The sequence below is a fragment of the Gobio gobio genome (genome assembly GCF_949357685.1).
Source record: "Gobio gobio genome assembly, chromosome: 17".
Classification (NCBI taxonomy): Eukaryota; Metazoa; Chordata; class Actinopteri; order Cypriniformes; family Gobionidae; genus Gobio; species Gobio gobio.
The window spans coordinates 46,899,361-46,917,017 of NC_137110.1; the positions used below are offsets into that span (position 1 = coordinate 46,899,361).

Below are 17,657 nucleotides of genomic sequence, written 5' to 3' on the forward strand. Positions count from 1 at the left end.
TTAATTATTGGAGAAAAAAAATTGGTGAATGGTTCAATGACTCCCTCATAAATACTTCACTTGTTTCATTACTGAATGAATCGGCAGTTTAAATGAATCTCTTGAATGAACGATTCAACATGTTTGTCACTTGTCGCCACCTAGTGGCATACCAATGTAAATGATACAATCGTTATTTGAAGAGACAAAAAAGATTTGCTCAGTTTTGATCGCTTTGAATGCTCAGGTGTTTCTTTTTGTCAAAGGTGTAATAGACAGATGAATCATTGTCATTTAGGAATGAGTTCATCTGGGTGTCGAGATCGAGATCTTCTAACGATTAATCATACGGTTTCTGAACTCCCTGAAACGCCTTCATTGTAGTCTTGAGTTTTCTTCCGGGAACGAACACGTCACAATATTCCTCATTTAAATAATTCCCGCCCAAGGCAAAAGCAGAATAAAGGGGCGGGGCCTGGTTGAGTTAGTTATGCTGCCTTCACGTGCTATCGGAAATTTCATAATTCCCACTTCAGAAGTCGTGATTACGAGCTTGTTCAAGTGCTTATTCTTGCCTATTAATTGGAAAAAAAATCGAATCAAAACCAAAATTATACAGTATGTAACGTTAGCGTCCCATGCACTGACAACCATATAAACATTCACAATGCTATCCAGATAGTCAGCCGGCTTACGATTCGGTAATTTTGGTCAAATGCAGGCTCTCTTCGCTGTATACAAAACATACAATACTTCAAATGAATATTCATATACTGTATGTAAATATGCACTACATTAATGACAAGACGATCAAGCTGTTGTGGGGAAAACCCTAGTAGTAGTAAACACAGTTCTTAAAGTTTACGGCACGCCCATCTCGGGAATTTGGGTATCAAAATGATTTCCGATCTTCCCAGTGGTAAACACGACATCAGAGAGCATTAATGTGCAATTTTTACCTAAGAAACTCGTGTCTACGATAATTCTGATACCATGTGAAGACAGCATAAGTGTGTTGAAACTCGCAGTTGTGGTAAGGGGACATTTCCCCAAACGCACTGGAAGCGCTTGACCAATCCCAACACACTGGTCCAGCCGACCAAATGCCCAAGAAGGGGCTTCATAGAGACAGGAACTAAACAGAGCGTTACTGACAGACTGAAAATAATGAACAGTCAAGCATGAAAAACCTGTAGAACACAAAAACAAAATCAAGACTTTGAAAAGGGGCATAATAGGCCCCTTTAAAAACGAATCCTCTTTTCTCTTGGTGACCCAATACTTGGAATTTGTGCTCTGCATTTAACTCATCCAGTACACACAGTAGTGAACACACACACACTGTAAACACACAGCCATATTGCTGCGGCGCAGCTGGGGTTCAGTGCCCTCAGTTGTGGTATTGAGGGTGGAGGAGGGCGCTGGTTATTCACTCCCCCCACCAACAATTCCTGCCGGACCTGAGACTCAAACCCGCAACCTTCAGGTTACTAGTCTGACTCTTTAACCATTAGGCCACGACTGACTAGGTTTTTAAAGCGGTTTCTTAGGTGAAGAACACACACAATGATGAATTGTCAGCATAACAAACTCTCAGCCAAAGAAAAGCCTGTAATTAGGGCTTTTATTAGTTCATCACACCTAGAATTACCAAACCAACAAACACACCCATGTCCTAGAACATAAAGCAGCAAATTAAGTGTGGTTTGTGATTTCTCTGGTAGGAAGGTTTGGGATCGCCAACTGATCCTTCTTACTTAAATTTTTGGTAACCTAAAGGAGTTTAATGCTCTCAAACCGCTTTATGAAAGATCGTACTGTGTGCCGCTTGAGGAAAGAACCCAAGAGTTTTAGAGCACAGAAAGCTGGACGAAGGGCAAATGTTCATAATCATTTGATTAACCCAGTCCAAATTCTTGGGCCTGGATTATTGGAAAAAATATTTAATGTTTATGTATTTAATGACATCTTAAGCAAAAAGTACCAAATTCTGATTCTTCCTTCCAAAGTTTTGGCTGTTTCACATATTAAAGCTTTTTCTTTCAGAGACCTAAAGAATAGATCAGTGTAGATGTTGAAGACATAGTGTTAAATGCTTCTCATTGTGGCAAGATTTGCATGTATATCTTTCACTGATTTGTTTCCTCATATTATCAGATGAAAGTTTGTGTGTGTTGCTCCGGTTTTACCCCTGAGGCTTATCATATATATGATGATAGCAAAGGTGTGTGTGATGCTCGGTGTTCCTCATTCCTGCTACAGAAAGATGCAGTGTATTTTAGCACATTAGTGTGTGTGTTATTTGGGCAGATGTGAGACTGCTGATGTTTTGTGACAGGATGGTGATGCTCACTTTTCAACATTTAATTTAGTCTGATCTTCACACACACTTGAGGTGTGTGTTTGTGTAGTAGAGCTGAAAAAAGGATCTTGGAAACGGGTTTAAGAAAGCAATAGCAAGTAAAACTTGTTATGAATTAAGTTTATAATCCAGTCTGATGGGATGAAACTGCAATAAACAGGCATGTAAACACTTGAATTGCATCTATTCCCCTATGACCAAAGTGCTCATGTGTTTGTGACGAACACTGATGACGTTTTCATGCACAGCTGTAAAGAAGGTATCACATATTTTGGTGCTGAAGAACTGAGTTCATGTTCACAACGTTGTCACCGAAAAGTCCATTACGTCCATAAAAATGTGTTTTGCATTCAATGCAAGTAGATTAAAACATTGGTCAGTGACGCAAGGAATATGAGTTGATCATTTGTGCTGTGCATATGTGAAAATGGTGGTAAAAAATAACCACAAATCTTGGCGAATAATGAAAACTGCATGTAAGCAGGAGTGAAGAGGTTTGCTCGTGTCATGTTAAAAATCTCTCTGTGATTTAAGCCTTAACTCGGATTATTGTAAATAATCACATTATTGGTGCACACGTAAACAGTCTGGATGGAAACTTGTCATGTCAAATCGAGTTTATCATGCATTTTGCCTAATAACAAAATAAGCCTTAATCGTGTTCTTCTGAGTTTGCAGCCACCTATCAATGATTTCTGTCCATCATGGGAAGGTTTCCATATTTTGCACGTTTCCCACACTAAAGGCCAAATCCACATAATGACCTAATCCTTGCAGATTCCAGCGGGGTTGGTCACAGCGTCGCTCTGATTCAGGGCTTATATTCCACCCGAGTTTCATTCCACATGAGTAAGCAACTACAACAATGACCCTGTTTGTCATTTGTGCATTTTTACTTCTGTTGCTCTGTTTCTACGTAAAGCTTCTTATTGCTGTCTTACAGGATTTGTGTTTTTGTTTTGCCTTATTATTGGTCAGGATGTTCCAAATTAAGAAAAGAAAAAAAATATTTCTCAGCAAATAATGAACTAAGTTGGAGAGCTTTTTGTGGGACAGATGCCATTATACATTACAGATGAAAATATTTTTCCTTTGCACAGAATATGAAAGCTACACTGTGTAACTTTTTTAGTCTATTCTTAGCTAAAAACACTTAGTTCTTTCAAAAATATATGTGCTCATTAATGTATATTTACTTCTTTCCAGTAATAAAGTATTCTCGTAAGTTCATAATATGCCATTGAAAATACATAAGGTAATGGGATCTAACGGTGGTCGCCATGTTGCCCCTCCATCTTGAAAGTACATTAGCCAAAGAGGGACATACCCGTAAATTCAAGCTTCGCCTTTCGCGTTTTAACCGGTTTTAATACTCGATGGCACTGTACAAAATTCTCTGCCTCGCGCATGTGCGCGTCAACTTGTTCATACTTGTCTGGTGCATGCGCAGAGAGTTTTCATCTCAGCAGCGTCCAGTAACAGTTATACGGAGATTTCCTGGCTTGTTTATTCCTCAAAAGTCTGTTTTTCCTTGTGTGGTATTTCTGTGCGTTAATAACTCCGTAAGTAATAATAGTTATTGTCATTGTAGATGTGTTTCAGAGTGTGTCATCGCGTAATTCAGTTGATGTCACCTCAGAAGTATTTTTGTGTCAACATACAATAGCGTAATGCTCACCTATTTGAATAATCATTCAGTTATTTTGTTATCAACAATGTTTATTCGTTTTTAGAAAATATTTGCTTGTAATGTATGTTGATGGAAATATGTATCAGGTCTGATCGGCATATTAACAATTGTTATACAGAGCGCACTGCAGTGCTAACGTTAAAGCTGCGCACACACTTTTGTAACCGGACACCGCTTGTTAGCAGCAGCAGCGGCGGCAGCTCCGCTCCTTTTAATGCAGCTGCATAGCGCCTATATATGGTACAATAAGCTCTGGTTTACGGTTACATTATACAAATGTAACTTATAAGTATAGTTATACAGTTCTTAACTGTGTATGTATATTTACCATCCTTATTTGTTCTCTCACAGAAACCACATTTATGTACATATCCACGCAAACCTGTTTATGCCTTGCAATTGGATGACTGAATAAACATTACTATCATCAAAGTTCACTCTGGATTAGCTGCAGTTCTTTCTAGCCGAATAATTAGGCCAGATGAGTTCCAACCATCCCACTGCGCACAGAATATCCCACAGGCACCGTGTCGAATATGGACGAGGTCGAACTGGAAGCCATGTTAATCTTGGACTAAATCGGCCACCGTAGGAGTTGAGAGGAACAGAAACTATTATTCACTGGATGGTCATATACCTTTTCACCACTAGATGGGGGAAAATATCACACAGTGTAGCTTTAAATAAAATAATTGACAGAAATGAAGACGTTTGCTGACTGACAACAACGTTTAACCCTCTGTTGCTCTTCGTTTAGGGGTTGCATTGGTTGCCTTCCCGGTCGTAAGTGACACCTAAAAATTAAACTTCCTCCACCCCAGTATAACCAATTTCATTTATTTTTCTTCAATAATATTTTTTATTTTGTATTTTGAGATGATTTGATGGTATTTTTTAATATTTATGCAATAATTATGGTCTATTTTTGCCTTTTTTTTTATTATTACAGTATTTCAGGTTAAAATAGAGACTAGGCCTTCAAAATATTTTTTTAAGGCTGATTAGAGCCCTCTTTTGGAATTATTTAAGAAATCATGCAACCATGGATGTAATCACTAGAGGTCTCTATGGAGAGGCTTGAGAATTCCCTAGTTCTGTTTTGAACACATTTAATGATTTTTTTTTTTTTATGGATTTGAATATATATTTAAAAAATCTCAAAGACTATTTATTATAAAGTTTTAGATTTTTTTGTTGTTGTTAGAAATATAGATTTTTTTTCTGTGAATTTGTGTCTTTGCAGATTTCCCATTAATTTCCTATGGTGTCATTTTTGACCGAAGAGCACAAGCGGGAGTATTTTTTTTTTACGACCACTTAGCGTGCTCGAATCATGCCCTCAATTTTTTGTGTGTTTACATACGTAATGCTAGAAAAGTCACCAAGTCTCATATCATTCTGATGAAGCTGTGATTTAAAAAAATTCCAAATGTGGTTCATAGGTTCAGTTTTTCATAGGTGTGTGTGAGTGAGTGGATGTGTCAATATCACACTCTTGATGTTTTAGAGTGTCACCCATTTACTGCTGTGTACTTTTTTTCAGCGTTGTGGCCGATTTGTAGATTATACACACAAATATTTGGAGAATTTGTGTTTTTGCCGATTTCCCATTCATTTCCTATAGTCGGTCATTTATGACCGAAGACAATGAAAGCTACGTTTTTTTTTTACGACCAAAAACCATGCTCGAAACCTGACCCCAATTTTTTTGTGTGTTTACATACCTAATGCTAGAAAAGTCGCCAAGTTTCATATCATTCCGATGAAGCAGTGATTTTTTAAATTTCAAAACAGAACATTTTCCGGTCAGAAATGACTGAAGAGCACCAGAGGGTTAAGATTTCTCTGATGTGGCATTGAATATTATTATTATTATTAATGCCTAGATGCTTCATTTACCAGTGGTTGCTTGTATTGGAAAGGTCAAGAGCCATAGATGTGAATTAACAGCAACGATCCCTATACCAACATATTTTCATAAGATTTGGCTTGTCCTCTTGTAAATAGCATGAAAACCTTGACATAATAACCAAACCACATAACCCAAACATGACCTTTCCAACAATAGGCTCAGTCTAGACATGACACCTGACTGATAGGAATTCTGTTATACATGTATGTCACAGACATGACAAGAATGCATGTGTGAGTGTGTGTTTGAGTGATGATGTCACCGTCGTGTTTTGTGTTCTGGCACTATGCAACCGTAAGAAGCACCTTATGAATCACATACTGATACTAGCCTTGTCAGATTCAGACTGCGTTCAGAATTTACGTAATTACAAGATGACAAATATGACACGTTCACGTCTTCAGACACATTTCATAATGCTAAAATGGGTCACGTGTAGCTTTGTTGATGACGTATAACACTTAATCACTCTGTTAATATGCCTGTATGCTCTCGCCAAATATTAAAGAAGATATGCATCAGGTTAATGCTATGACAGAGAGAAGTATATCGTAGAGGTTGCTCCCTAATTCAAAATGTTAGTTAACCTGCTAACTGACATTTTTGAACATTGATCTGAAATGATTGTAGTTCTTAAATGCTTTGAATTAGAGACCTAAAGGTTTATTTTTAAAGATGACACTCATCAGATTTTTGCAGAAGTGAAAGCACTTCAAAAAGTCGAAGTGAAAAAAAACAGTTAGAAGTTAACGTTTACTGTAAAGATGTACTGAACTAAACAGTTTTTATTTTATACAAAATATATATCTTGAAAATCAAAGCCTTATGGAAAATTTATTCTGAATTTTAAAGTTGATATCACATAAATTGAGCTGCTAAAAAGGTTTAAATTACTTTATTTTTAATGAATTTTCATGGTAAAGCAACGTCTAATTTTAAAGGATGAATTTTGAGTGTTTAAGCTTTTAAATGGTACCTCATTTATGATACTCAAATATGTGATCGGGAAAAGTGCAACTAAAATGCTACTACTGACAGTTTAACTGGTTAACAATCTCACAAAGAAAGGTTATGTGTTACCCCCAAAACCAAAAAGAAGTTGAAAAAAAGGATATATAATGAAATATTGAATTGAACAAATGAAAAGTTCATCAATTTCCCCCCAAAATTATTCAGTAATGCTCTTGTATGTTAAACTTTGTAACTTTTTTGTATTTGTCATTATTCTCATTTTCATTGTGCCATATTTTAATTATTAGAATATAGTATTTTAACTTCATGCCAATCATAATTTCTATACTTTCAAAATGCAATTTATTTCTTGTGATTTTTTTTTTTCATACAGTAGATCATACAGACCAAATGAGAGGAAATGCAGTTTTCATGAGATTCACCAGGATATTTTTAACATTTGAAGCTCCTGCCATATTGCTTGCTTTTTTGTGATGTTAATGGTCAACTTTAACTTTTAAAACTTTAATTTTAACTTGCCTAAGAGAAATTAGTAATGGCTAATGGGATCATTCTTTACCATGATATTTATTACACATCCGGATTTAAAACGGACATCATCCATCCAAAGTTTAAAGTGATTTCTACTTAAGGCACTTAAGAAAAGTGGTGCTTTGCTTTTAGAATTAGGTCTTGAGTTGAGTTTCACACAATGTAACAGTCATTAAGTTGAGTTGTTCAGTGAGTTATTAACATTCCCTCGTGACTCCGTTAAATGTCTAGTTTCATTCTCAGTGCACTTCATTTGCGCAAGCCTCTGCTCTTCAGAAAACTGGGATTTCTTGCCTAATGAATGATTCATGCAGAAGCTTAGAGACTCTTTCCACAGGCGATCTAGGATGCTGACACAGACATTAATGCAGCTGCTCCAAACAGACCTGCAAAATTAAACCAGCTGCATGCTGATTTCATAACGGCTGCTTTACTGTTGAATGCCTTTCTGAACTCAACTATACTGGTCTTACAGCCAAGCTGTGAAGGCATTGGAGAGAAAGTAGGATTATTGTGATCATGGCCACACCTGAATGATAAAGTCATCATTAATTATACCGGATCCCTGATACACACCACACCAGTGTTGACTTGTGTGTGTGTGTGATATCACTATTCATGTTGATTTTAAAGTGTTCAGCGTCTACTTTGTCCCGCCCTCAAACACTGTAGTTGTAGCTGAGACTGGAAGAGTTTGGTTCGTGTTGTTCATGTGGAGAAGACGCTGTTTTCTGCTGCCAAAGCAAATCCACTTTGATGAGATTGATACGGTAAAACCCACGCCATCGTTACTGTTCATATCACTGTGTATCAAGAGCTGAGAATCAGATATGATAATGAGCGCTTGTTTTCCGACATGTGCTGTAAGCGGTCGACCAATCAAAGCAGACTGGCCCATGTGACCAATCAGAGCAGAGTAGCTCTCGAAAAGGAGGGGTTTAGAAAGACAGAATCGTTTCAGACGATTATTTTTGGTCAATATTTTGGTCAAATAAATACAACAGGGCGAAAGTAAAAAAATAAATAAACAGTGTTTAAAGTTTTTCAGGATGATAACAGTGGTATTCAGGTAAGTAATAGCCTACAACAGATATTGAATAATCAAAAGTAAAATAGCACTGCATAGTCTTTCTGTACACATTAAATATAGTGAATCCTTTTTAAATCTAGTTATTCAGTCAAAATCTGTGAGTGATTTTCCTTTTGTTGTTCATTAATGACCGACTGCAGCAGGTTAATTAGGCTGCCGTCACTTTAAGACCTGCACGGATAGAATATACCGTTACACATGCGTTTTCTTTCTCAACTGTGTATGTTTACTTAATGGGGTCACATAATGGTACATGCACTTTTACAAGTTGATTATACGGAAATGTGTGTTGGCAGTGCCTGTACACAACCATCCTATAATGATAAAAATCCATCCAGTGTTTTTTTTTTATCTCCTTATATATTTTCCCCTGTCTCAAATCGAGCGGTCTGACCGTGTGATGTTACACGGTCGGACGTCCCTCCCACGATTGTTAATTGACAGCAGCGTTTCAACACAGACCCGCCCTGAGCGAGCTGTCATCCGTCCGCCATTGTTGATACGCTGGAGCAGAATGGCGTCCAAACGATTGTGGTGTTGTGTTCTTGGGTGTAATAACGAACACAGCAGTCATTTTGATGTTCCTAAATCCGAACCGCTGAAGACGCAGTGGCTGCTGAGTTTTGTTTTCGAAGGGAATATTCCCCACGATCAACATCAATGTTTGCGCGAATCATTTCTGCTTTATAAACGAGGGTCAGTATAAAGCAGGTTTTGCTAATAAGCTGCTCTTGAAAAAAGGATAGTGTTCCTACTGCACCTTCAGAAGAAGTGAGTGTAACGACTCCAGTTCAAAATGATAAGGTTGCTCAGATGTGTCCTCAGAGACTCCCGTTGCCATTATTTCTCGAAAATATACCCTCAACTGTTGTCAAGGCAACACTCCACGTGTGTTGTGGTGTTGTGTCGGGTCGAACCGAACGCCCCACAGAGCAGAGGGGGCGGGGTGAGCAAAGCTCATTATCATTTAAAGTCACATGCACTGAAATGGCTTGCTGAAAACAGAGCTGTTTTTGACCAGGTAAAATTAGTGTTTTCTTACAATACTAATGAGAATTTTTAATTAAAGTATATTACAAACTTTTCATTTAGACACTAAAGAATCATATTAACTTGTACAAAAATGGCATTCTATGACCCCTTTAAGCCATAACCCACAATGTTTATGTAAATACACTCCAAAAAGACATTTTGACATGCTTGTGTGTACAGATCTAGTCACGTATCCGAAAGCCCAGTTGCTTATGCGCGTTCGGAACGAGAGCACAGAAAGCCACCTGGGGAACAAAGTCTCTTTTGCGGCTTAATGCGCTTTTAATAACACTGTTTCATATCAAACACGTCCCGCAGTTTTGCAACAGTAGCCGGCATTACATCACTCACTTATTCGGCTGACTTGGATGTCAAGTTTGGGCTTTTAGGGAGGAAAGAAAGCACACCACTGTGAAGAAAAGGAAGGTGTGCTGGACTGAATACGGCAGCAGGACAATAATCACTTTACCTCGATGAACTTGTTTTCATAATCATTGGAAGCTGAAATCGAAAATCAATAACGATTAATCACACAGCCCTATCCTCTGGTCTTCTATATCACAAGGTGCTTTTTTAACATAATTTTTTTCCATTTAGATAGAAAAACTTGCCATTTGCAACCCATTTCTCTTCTTTAATGTTATGTAGTTCAGAGTAAAAAAACAGGAAATTCAGGAAATTGTTGATTTAATTGTGAGTCAGACAGAATACACATTTGCTAAAACAATGCCTAATTTAATAATTGGCTATTGCGTAACATGATCCAGATCAAATCAGAGTAGGCGGGCTTTATGTACGCACAGAAGCTGCTGAGGCAGAGCACGAAATTAAGCAAAACGACTCAGTGTCAAGTGCGAGATATAGCTAAACTAAACGTTTCATATTTGACAGCTGCTTCTTTAAGTCAGAAATGTTAAACAAATGACAAAAATATTCAGCCAAATGAATAAACATTTGTCTGATGTCGCCATTTTGATTTGAAATAGGCCTATGTCATTTTATAATGTAACAAATAAGAAATATTAACAAAGCCGTTTTCTTCAGATTAGGCATAAGATTAATAGTAATGAATGTGTGCATATTGTAAATTAATAATTCCATTTGTAGCTCTCAGTAAATAAAAAAGTTCAGCTTTTTCAGCTTGTATTGGGCATAAGAATAGTAATGAATGTGTGCATATTTAATTTAATAAATTTAGTTACCTAGCTTTCCTGTTAGCCTTCAGTAAATGATTCATAAAACATATAAATATCAGTTAAACATATGTTTACTTTCTTCACTGACAAAAATGGAAAAACTTTACTGGTCATATCTGCCCACTGACATGGTTTTCAAAAAATGTTGGCGTTCAGAACATCTTAAAATGCACATATGTAGATCATAGAAATCAAAATTTTCTCGAGGGGCCATGCCCCTGAAACGAAACAAATGTCTTACCAATTTTTTTTTCATACCCTTCCTGGGGGCTGAGCCCCCCAAAAATGAAAATCCTAGAATCGCCCCTGCCCTAGGTCATCCTAGGTGTATATGACATTCTTCTTTCAGACGAATAAAATCGGAGTTATATTAAAAAAAGTCCTGGCTAATCCAAGCTTTATAATGGCAGTGAATTGTTGCAACGTTTTAGAAGTCCATACAGTGCATCTATCCATCATATAACTGCTCCACACGGCTCCGGGGGCTTAATAAAGGGGTTAATTCGCCTTCCGTATTTAACTTACGGAAAAAGTGTAGCGCCTCTCGCAGTTCAAAATGCTTACGCTAGATGTAACGCAAGCATTTTGAACTGCGAGAGGCGCTACACTTTTTCCATAAGTTGAATACGGAAGGCGATCGGCTGGAAGCTAGATCCTTTACTTTATAAAGTTTTAAATATGGATATTTTTCTTACACAAACGCACCGCTTTGCTTTAGAATGCCTTTATTAACCCCCTGGAGCCGTGTGGAGCAGTTATATGATGGATAGATGCACTTTTATGGACTTCCAGAGTAACATTCACTGCCATTATAAAGCTTGGAAGAGCCAGGACATTTTAATATAACTCTGATTGTATTCGTCTGAAAGAAGAATGTCATGTACACCTAGGATGACTTGAGGGTGAGTAAATTATGGGCTAATTTTCATTTTTGGGAGAACTATCCCTTTAAAGAACTAAATAAACAAGCTAGCTAGTCAACTCATCTTCCCTTCATACATTCACAAACTGATACATGTGAATGCACACGTGTGTATCAGCTTTTGTCCGTATGTTTGCACTGGGCTTACGATCTGTCATGAGTGTTCATTTACAGATGCACTAAATGTGTTTGGTTTTTGTTATAGTTGTATGTATAATGTAGGAATGTTTTGTGTGAATATTTTTATGGGTCCGTCTCTTTGTCTAGTGATGTGTTTGGTTATGATTAGAGCATAACTTGGGAGTCTTGGGAACCTTTACAGATTTTTCCCAGCATGTAGGTTTTGCTTAATGTTTGAGTATGAAACACATACAGCTCTGACGCCCAGATTTACAACACACATACACACACAGGATTCCTGTGGGCTTGTTATGTTTGCCATCGTTTCCATCTGCCAACTCCACCCCAGTGAACTCATACTGAGACACACACACACAGGGTTTATATTGGGCATCCAGCCACTTTATTTCTCTCTAAGCCCCTACAAAGTGGCCAAACAATAAATTAAGTGAACATATAAAGTCCCACACTCATATACAGTGACCCCCAAAAGTATTTGTACATTTCATATAGATGGAGTGTTTGCACTAGAATGCTGCAGGATCTTTCCTCTTCACTAACATTGACTTCTCTTCATGTCAGTCTCAATGTCTTTGAATCCGCTGGTGTTTTGGTGATTTTTAGTGTATGCAAACCACAAACAAACCCTAATACTGACTGTCTTCATGTTCAGCACTAGATCTATTATTTGCTCTTTATGTCAGATGTTTTGATGATTTGTGTTTGTGCATCTTTCTTTAGTTTACAATGAACTACACTTTTTTGGTTATCTAATGCAGTGACATTTTAATGTGTCTGTTTTGGAGTCCAAATACATTTTGGGGGGCCACTGCAGGGCTGGAAAAACAACTGTGTTGTTGGAAAAAAGGTCTCAGGCTGTGTTTGACGTCAGAGCAGACTGCCATCATAAACACACAGACACATTTACACACTGAGAGCTGTGAGGATGAGACCAAAACACTGCTTAGTGCTATTATTAATAGTATAGAATTATTATTGTTAGAAGAAAAGCCAGAAGACTTTGATTTTACACCTCAGTCTCAGCCTGTGCAGGTTTTTGTTTTTGTGAGTCAGCTTTAATATATTTATGAATATATGTACTCTGACTATGAATTTTAATCATTATTCATGAATTACATTTGAATATACACTACCGATCAAAAGTTTGTGGTCGGTTATGTTCACCAAGGCTGCATTTCAAAAATACAGTTAAAACTGTGAAATTATTACAATTTAAAATAACTCTTTTCTATATCAATATGTTCAAATGTAATTTATTCCTGTGATCAAAGCTGGATTTTCAGCATCATTACTCCAGTCTTCAGTGTCACATGATCCTTCAGAAATCATTATAATATGATGATTTGATGCTCAAGAAACATTTCTGATTATTACTAGTGTTAAAAGCAGTTGTGCTGCTTCATATTTTTCCAGTTCAAAGGAAAATTTATTTGAAATAGAAATATTTTGTAACATTATGAATGTGTTTAGTGTTTACTGTCACTTTGATTAATTCAATGCAACCTTGCTGAATAAAACGTATTCATTTCTTGAAAAGTTAGATTTTAGTTTGAAAGAAATTCATTTATTAACTTTGCATTTTGAAGTTATACATATACTTTTATATTTATTCATTTCAAATAAATGCTGTTCTTTCGAACTTTTCTAGTTATTAAAGAAAAAATGTAAATTCCTGAAATTCTGTTCCCACAAAAATATGAAGCAGCAAAACTGTTTTCAACACTGATAATAACAAAAATATGTTTTCTGAGAAGCAAATCATCATATTAGAGTTATTGCTGAAGGATCATGTGACACTGAAGACTATCATTTTGTTTTTAAGACACAGCATTGCTGTGTAGTTTAATGATTATTTAGTTATTATCGTGTCAGAAAGGGCTGGGCATATAAATTATGGGAAAAATAATCTGTTTGTGTCTGTGTGTGTGTAATCTCAAGAAATTCAGAGCATGCTAAACTTGAGTGGTGACATGACAAGTGTCATACCATTAAACGCATCACTCTAAATGTGTTTTTTTTTTCTTTCTCTCTCTCTCTCTGTGTCTGAAGTTTCCACATGTATGACCAGCTGTAAGAAGGTTGCTCCGCCTCCCGTTCCCCCTCGAACCACCTCCAAACCGTTCATCTCCGTCACCGTGCAGAGCAGCACTGAATCCGCACAGGACTGTTACCCTGACCACCACGACCGCAAGAGCGAGGTCAACAGCCAATCAGGACGCAGCAACTCCTCGGACAGTCTCGACAGCACGCGGGCCAACAGTCTGGCCAAAGGGTCGCGACCCCAGATTCCTGTAGCGGCGCCCCGGGAACCCCAGATCCCAGCGGCTGTGGTGATCTCTCCCAACCATCTCCGCGAGTCCCATAATGAGCAGGTGAAGGGGGACGCTCTCACTGCGGACGAACCCCCCGTAGACCCCGTACCACGACGGAAGCTTTCCTCCATCGGAATTCAAGTGAGTTTATTAAACTGAATGTAACACTTTCATTTGAGCAAATTTTATCTTTGTGTTAGTTTAATGTTGATCAATTATATGGCACCTCTGTTTGCAGGTCGACTGTATACAGGAAATCCAGGCTAAAGTAGAGACGCCCCCATTGGCCAGATTCCAGTCAATCGGAGTTCAAGTGGAGGACGGCTGGACGTAAGTTTGTTTCACTTCCTGTTCCTCTTACTGTATGATAAAGCCTTTGAAACTCTCGCTCACTCTTTCAGCGGCCTTGGTTCTGGAAGTATTTTTCCTCAATCATTTTTCTATATCCTTATGACAAGGATCTTAAAAATGTTTTTGAAAGTCTGAAAAAATACTATATTTATGAGGGAATCAATGCAAACACACATACCTAGATATACATATCAGAATGTCTATTTTTCTTTTAGCAAGGATGCATTAAAGGGTTAGTTCACCCAAAAATGAAAATTCTGTCATTAATTCCTCACCCTCATGTCGTTCGACACCCGTAAGACCTCCGTTCATATTCGGAACACAAATGAAGATATTATTCTCGCGCATGCGTCGTGGAGGCATATACGGAAGACAAGAACAAGTTGGATAAAGGTGTTATTTTGATTTGTTTTTGCGCACAAAAACTATTGTCGTCGCATCGTAAAATTATTGTAGAGTCACTGTGGTGAGATGGACTTTGTAACAACGTTTTAAGTGCCTTTTATGGATCTTGGAAGTGTGAATGTACTGAATGCCAATGGAGGCCTATCTGAAGCCTTTCTCAGCATCAGCTTTCAACAAAAATATCTTCATTTGTGTTCCGAATATGAACGGAGGTCTTACGGGTGTCGAACGACATGAGGGTGAGTAATTAATGACAGAATTTTCATTTTTGGGTGAACTAACCCTTTAAATTGATCAAAAGTGACAGTAAAGACATTTATAATGTTATAAAAGATTCCTATTTCAAATAAATGCTTTTCTATTTATCAAAGAATCCTGAAAAAAAAGAATTCCACAAAATATTAATTAGAATGATTTCTGAAGGATCATGTGACACTGAAGACTGGAGTAATGATGCTGAAAATCCAGCTTTGATCACAGGAATAAATTACATTTTACAATATTTTCACATAGAAAACAGTTATTTTAAACCGTAATAATATTTCACAAAACTGATTTTATTGTATTTTTAATCAAATTTTTTTAATCTTACCGACCCCAAACTTATGAACAATATATAGATATTAAAATGAATTATTTATTGCATTTCAACTGATTATTCCTCTTTATTTGTATAATATTAAATCATTTTAAATATTTATATTTTGTCAAATTTAAAAGCAGTTTATTTACATTTTTATTTTAGATTCATTCACAATTGATTCCTTCATTTTTTTTAAGTAGCACTTATGAGAAAATGCATAAGAAAATCAACTTGGGGTCTATTAAAATGTGTCTTTAACTACTTAAACTCTGCGGACCCTGTACTGGTACATCAAATATATACTTAAATTTTTAAATGTCTGTGGAGGAGCTCTGACCATTTGGTACCATTTGGAAGCTTAGAGACTCTACTTTCACTTTGGCACTTGTTTTACACAAAGTAACTTATTTACACTAAATTACTCTGGGACCATTTTCCGCCTGGATTTGGCCTATCCAAATTGAAAAGCTTCCCATACAGTGGTCTAAATACATAATTTTGGTGTCATTTTAAAGGAAACCCTTTGAAGTTACATAAAACACTGCTAAAAGTGATAAACATGTAAGTATATGTTGTCTGAGCTGTAATAACCCCCCAAAAAAATAGATTTTTTTTGGGGTGGTTATTACCTTTTTTATTTTTTGGGTTATTAATTCATTTTTTAAAGTGTGTAAATTTTAAAGTGTGGCCCTGTGTCTTCTAGCACCCTGCAGACAGGTTGGGCTGTTGATACTAAATTCCAGAAAATACTGGAAAAACTATTTTTGTCTGGATCATGCATGCAAGAGTTATTACAGCTCAGACAACATATACAGTACTTACATGTTTATCACTTTTAGCAGTGGTTTATAAAACTTCAAAGGGTTTCCTTTTAAAATGACACCCAAATTATGTATTTAGACCACTGTATGTGGGTATGAGTAGCTTTCCAATTTGCGTAGGCCAAATCCAGGCGGAAATCCCAAAAATGGTCCCAGAGCTTAAGAGGTTAAAGTTGAACACAAAAGAAGATATTTTGAAGAATGTGTGTAACCAAGCAGATAGAGCAACCATTGACTACCATAGTATGGAAAAAAATACTATGGTAGACAATGGTTGCTCTATCTTCTTTATTACAAACATTCTTCAAAATATCTTCTTTTGTGTTCAGCAGAACAAAGAAACTCATACAGGTTTGGAACAACTTGAGGGTGAGTTAATGATGACAGAATTTTCATTTTTGGGTGAACTATCCCTTTAAGCTATGTCTCATTGTATCTGATGTCAAGCACAGATCTGCATGCAGCTCATGCCAACATCATTGGCCTGTCAAGACTGCTGTCCTCTGTATGATGGCCTAGTTTCAGCCGTCCACTGCAGCGTTAGACAGAATCTAATGAGAGTCTGTGTAGTTTAATATGTCTTTTGTGATTGATATGGATTTCTGAGTGACCTCATTTAGCTCATAATTGTGTTTTGTGTGTGTTAGTTTCAGCCGCTCCAGTAGTATGGCCTCTCGGCAAGAGACGGACTCAGACACGCAAGATCTCTCGCTCACATCTCTGACGTTCCCTTCCAACTCCAAACACACCGAGAAGAAAGTCATGGTCAACAGCGCCAGCCAATCGGTGGACTCGCCCCCCCAGCTGTCCCTCGACAACGGCAACCATGACAATGATGTCGTGGTGACGACCAGCGGTCCCTCCCGACAGATTCTGACCAACCGCTCGACCACGCAGAGCAGCTCCTCGTCCTTCTCGGAGAGTCTGGATCCGGCGCTCGACCCGTCCTCGCTGCCCCCGCCTGACCCCTGGCTGGAGAGCGGGAACGGAACGGGGAACGGAGGCTCCGCTCCACCGCTGGCGTCCACGATGGGTGCAACGACATGCCGAAGGGACGGTCATTGGTTCCTGAAGCTCCTGCAGGCGGAGACAGGCCGGATGGAGGGCTGGTGTGGTCAGATGGAGAAAGAAACCAAAGAGCACCAGCTCTCAGAGGAAGGTAAGATTTCTTTGGCGTGTTCTTGTTGACTGGAGATCGTAGGGCGTCCCATTTGTGGCCACTAAGTGCCCTCGGTGTACTCCAAAATCTAAAGGTATCAAGCTGCTGTCTCACATATGTGTGTATTACGTTTAAAAGGCGTTTAATCTGAGGAAGTGCACTAATTGAGATGATTAACACAGATTAGTGACGATACACA

At 37.7% G+C, this 17,657-nt stretch overlaps 1 protein-coding gene across 1 annotated transcript in view; it reads left to right on the top strand.

The window, feature by feature from the left end:
- Positions 1-17,657, top strand: part of dlgap4b (discs, large homolog-associated protein 4b) — a gene marked incomplete at its 5' end in the record, with an annotated part of 49,865 nt that overhangs the window by 21,253 nt on the left and 10,955 nt on the right. Inside the window, 3 exons of the mRNA XM_079841140.1 lie at positions 13,877-14,280; positions 14,378-14,469; positions 16,947-17,458. Of these exons, the coding sequence (XP_079697266.1) occupies positions 13,877-14,280; positions 14,378-14,469; positions 16,947-17,458 (1,008 nt within the window). The remainder of the gene's footprint in view (positions 1-13,876; positions 14,281-14,377; positions 14,470-16,946; positions 17,459-17,657) is intronic.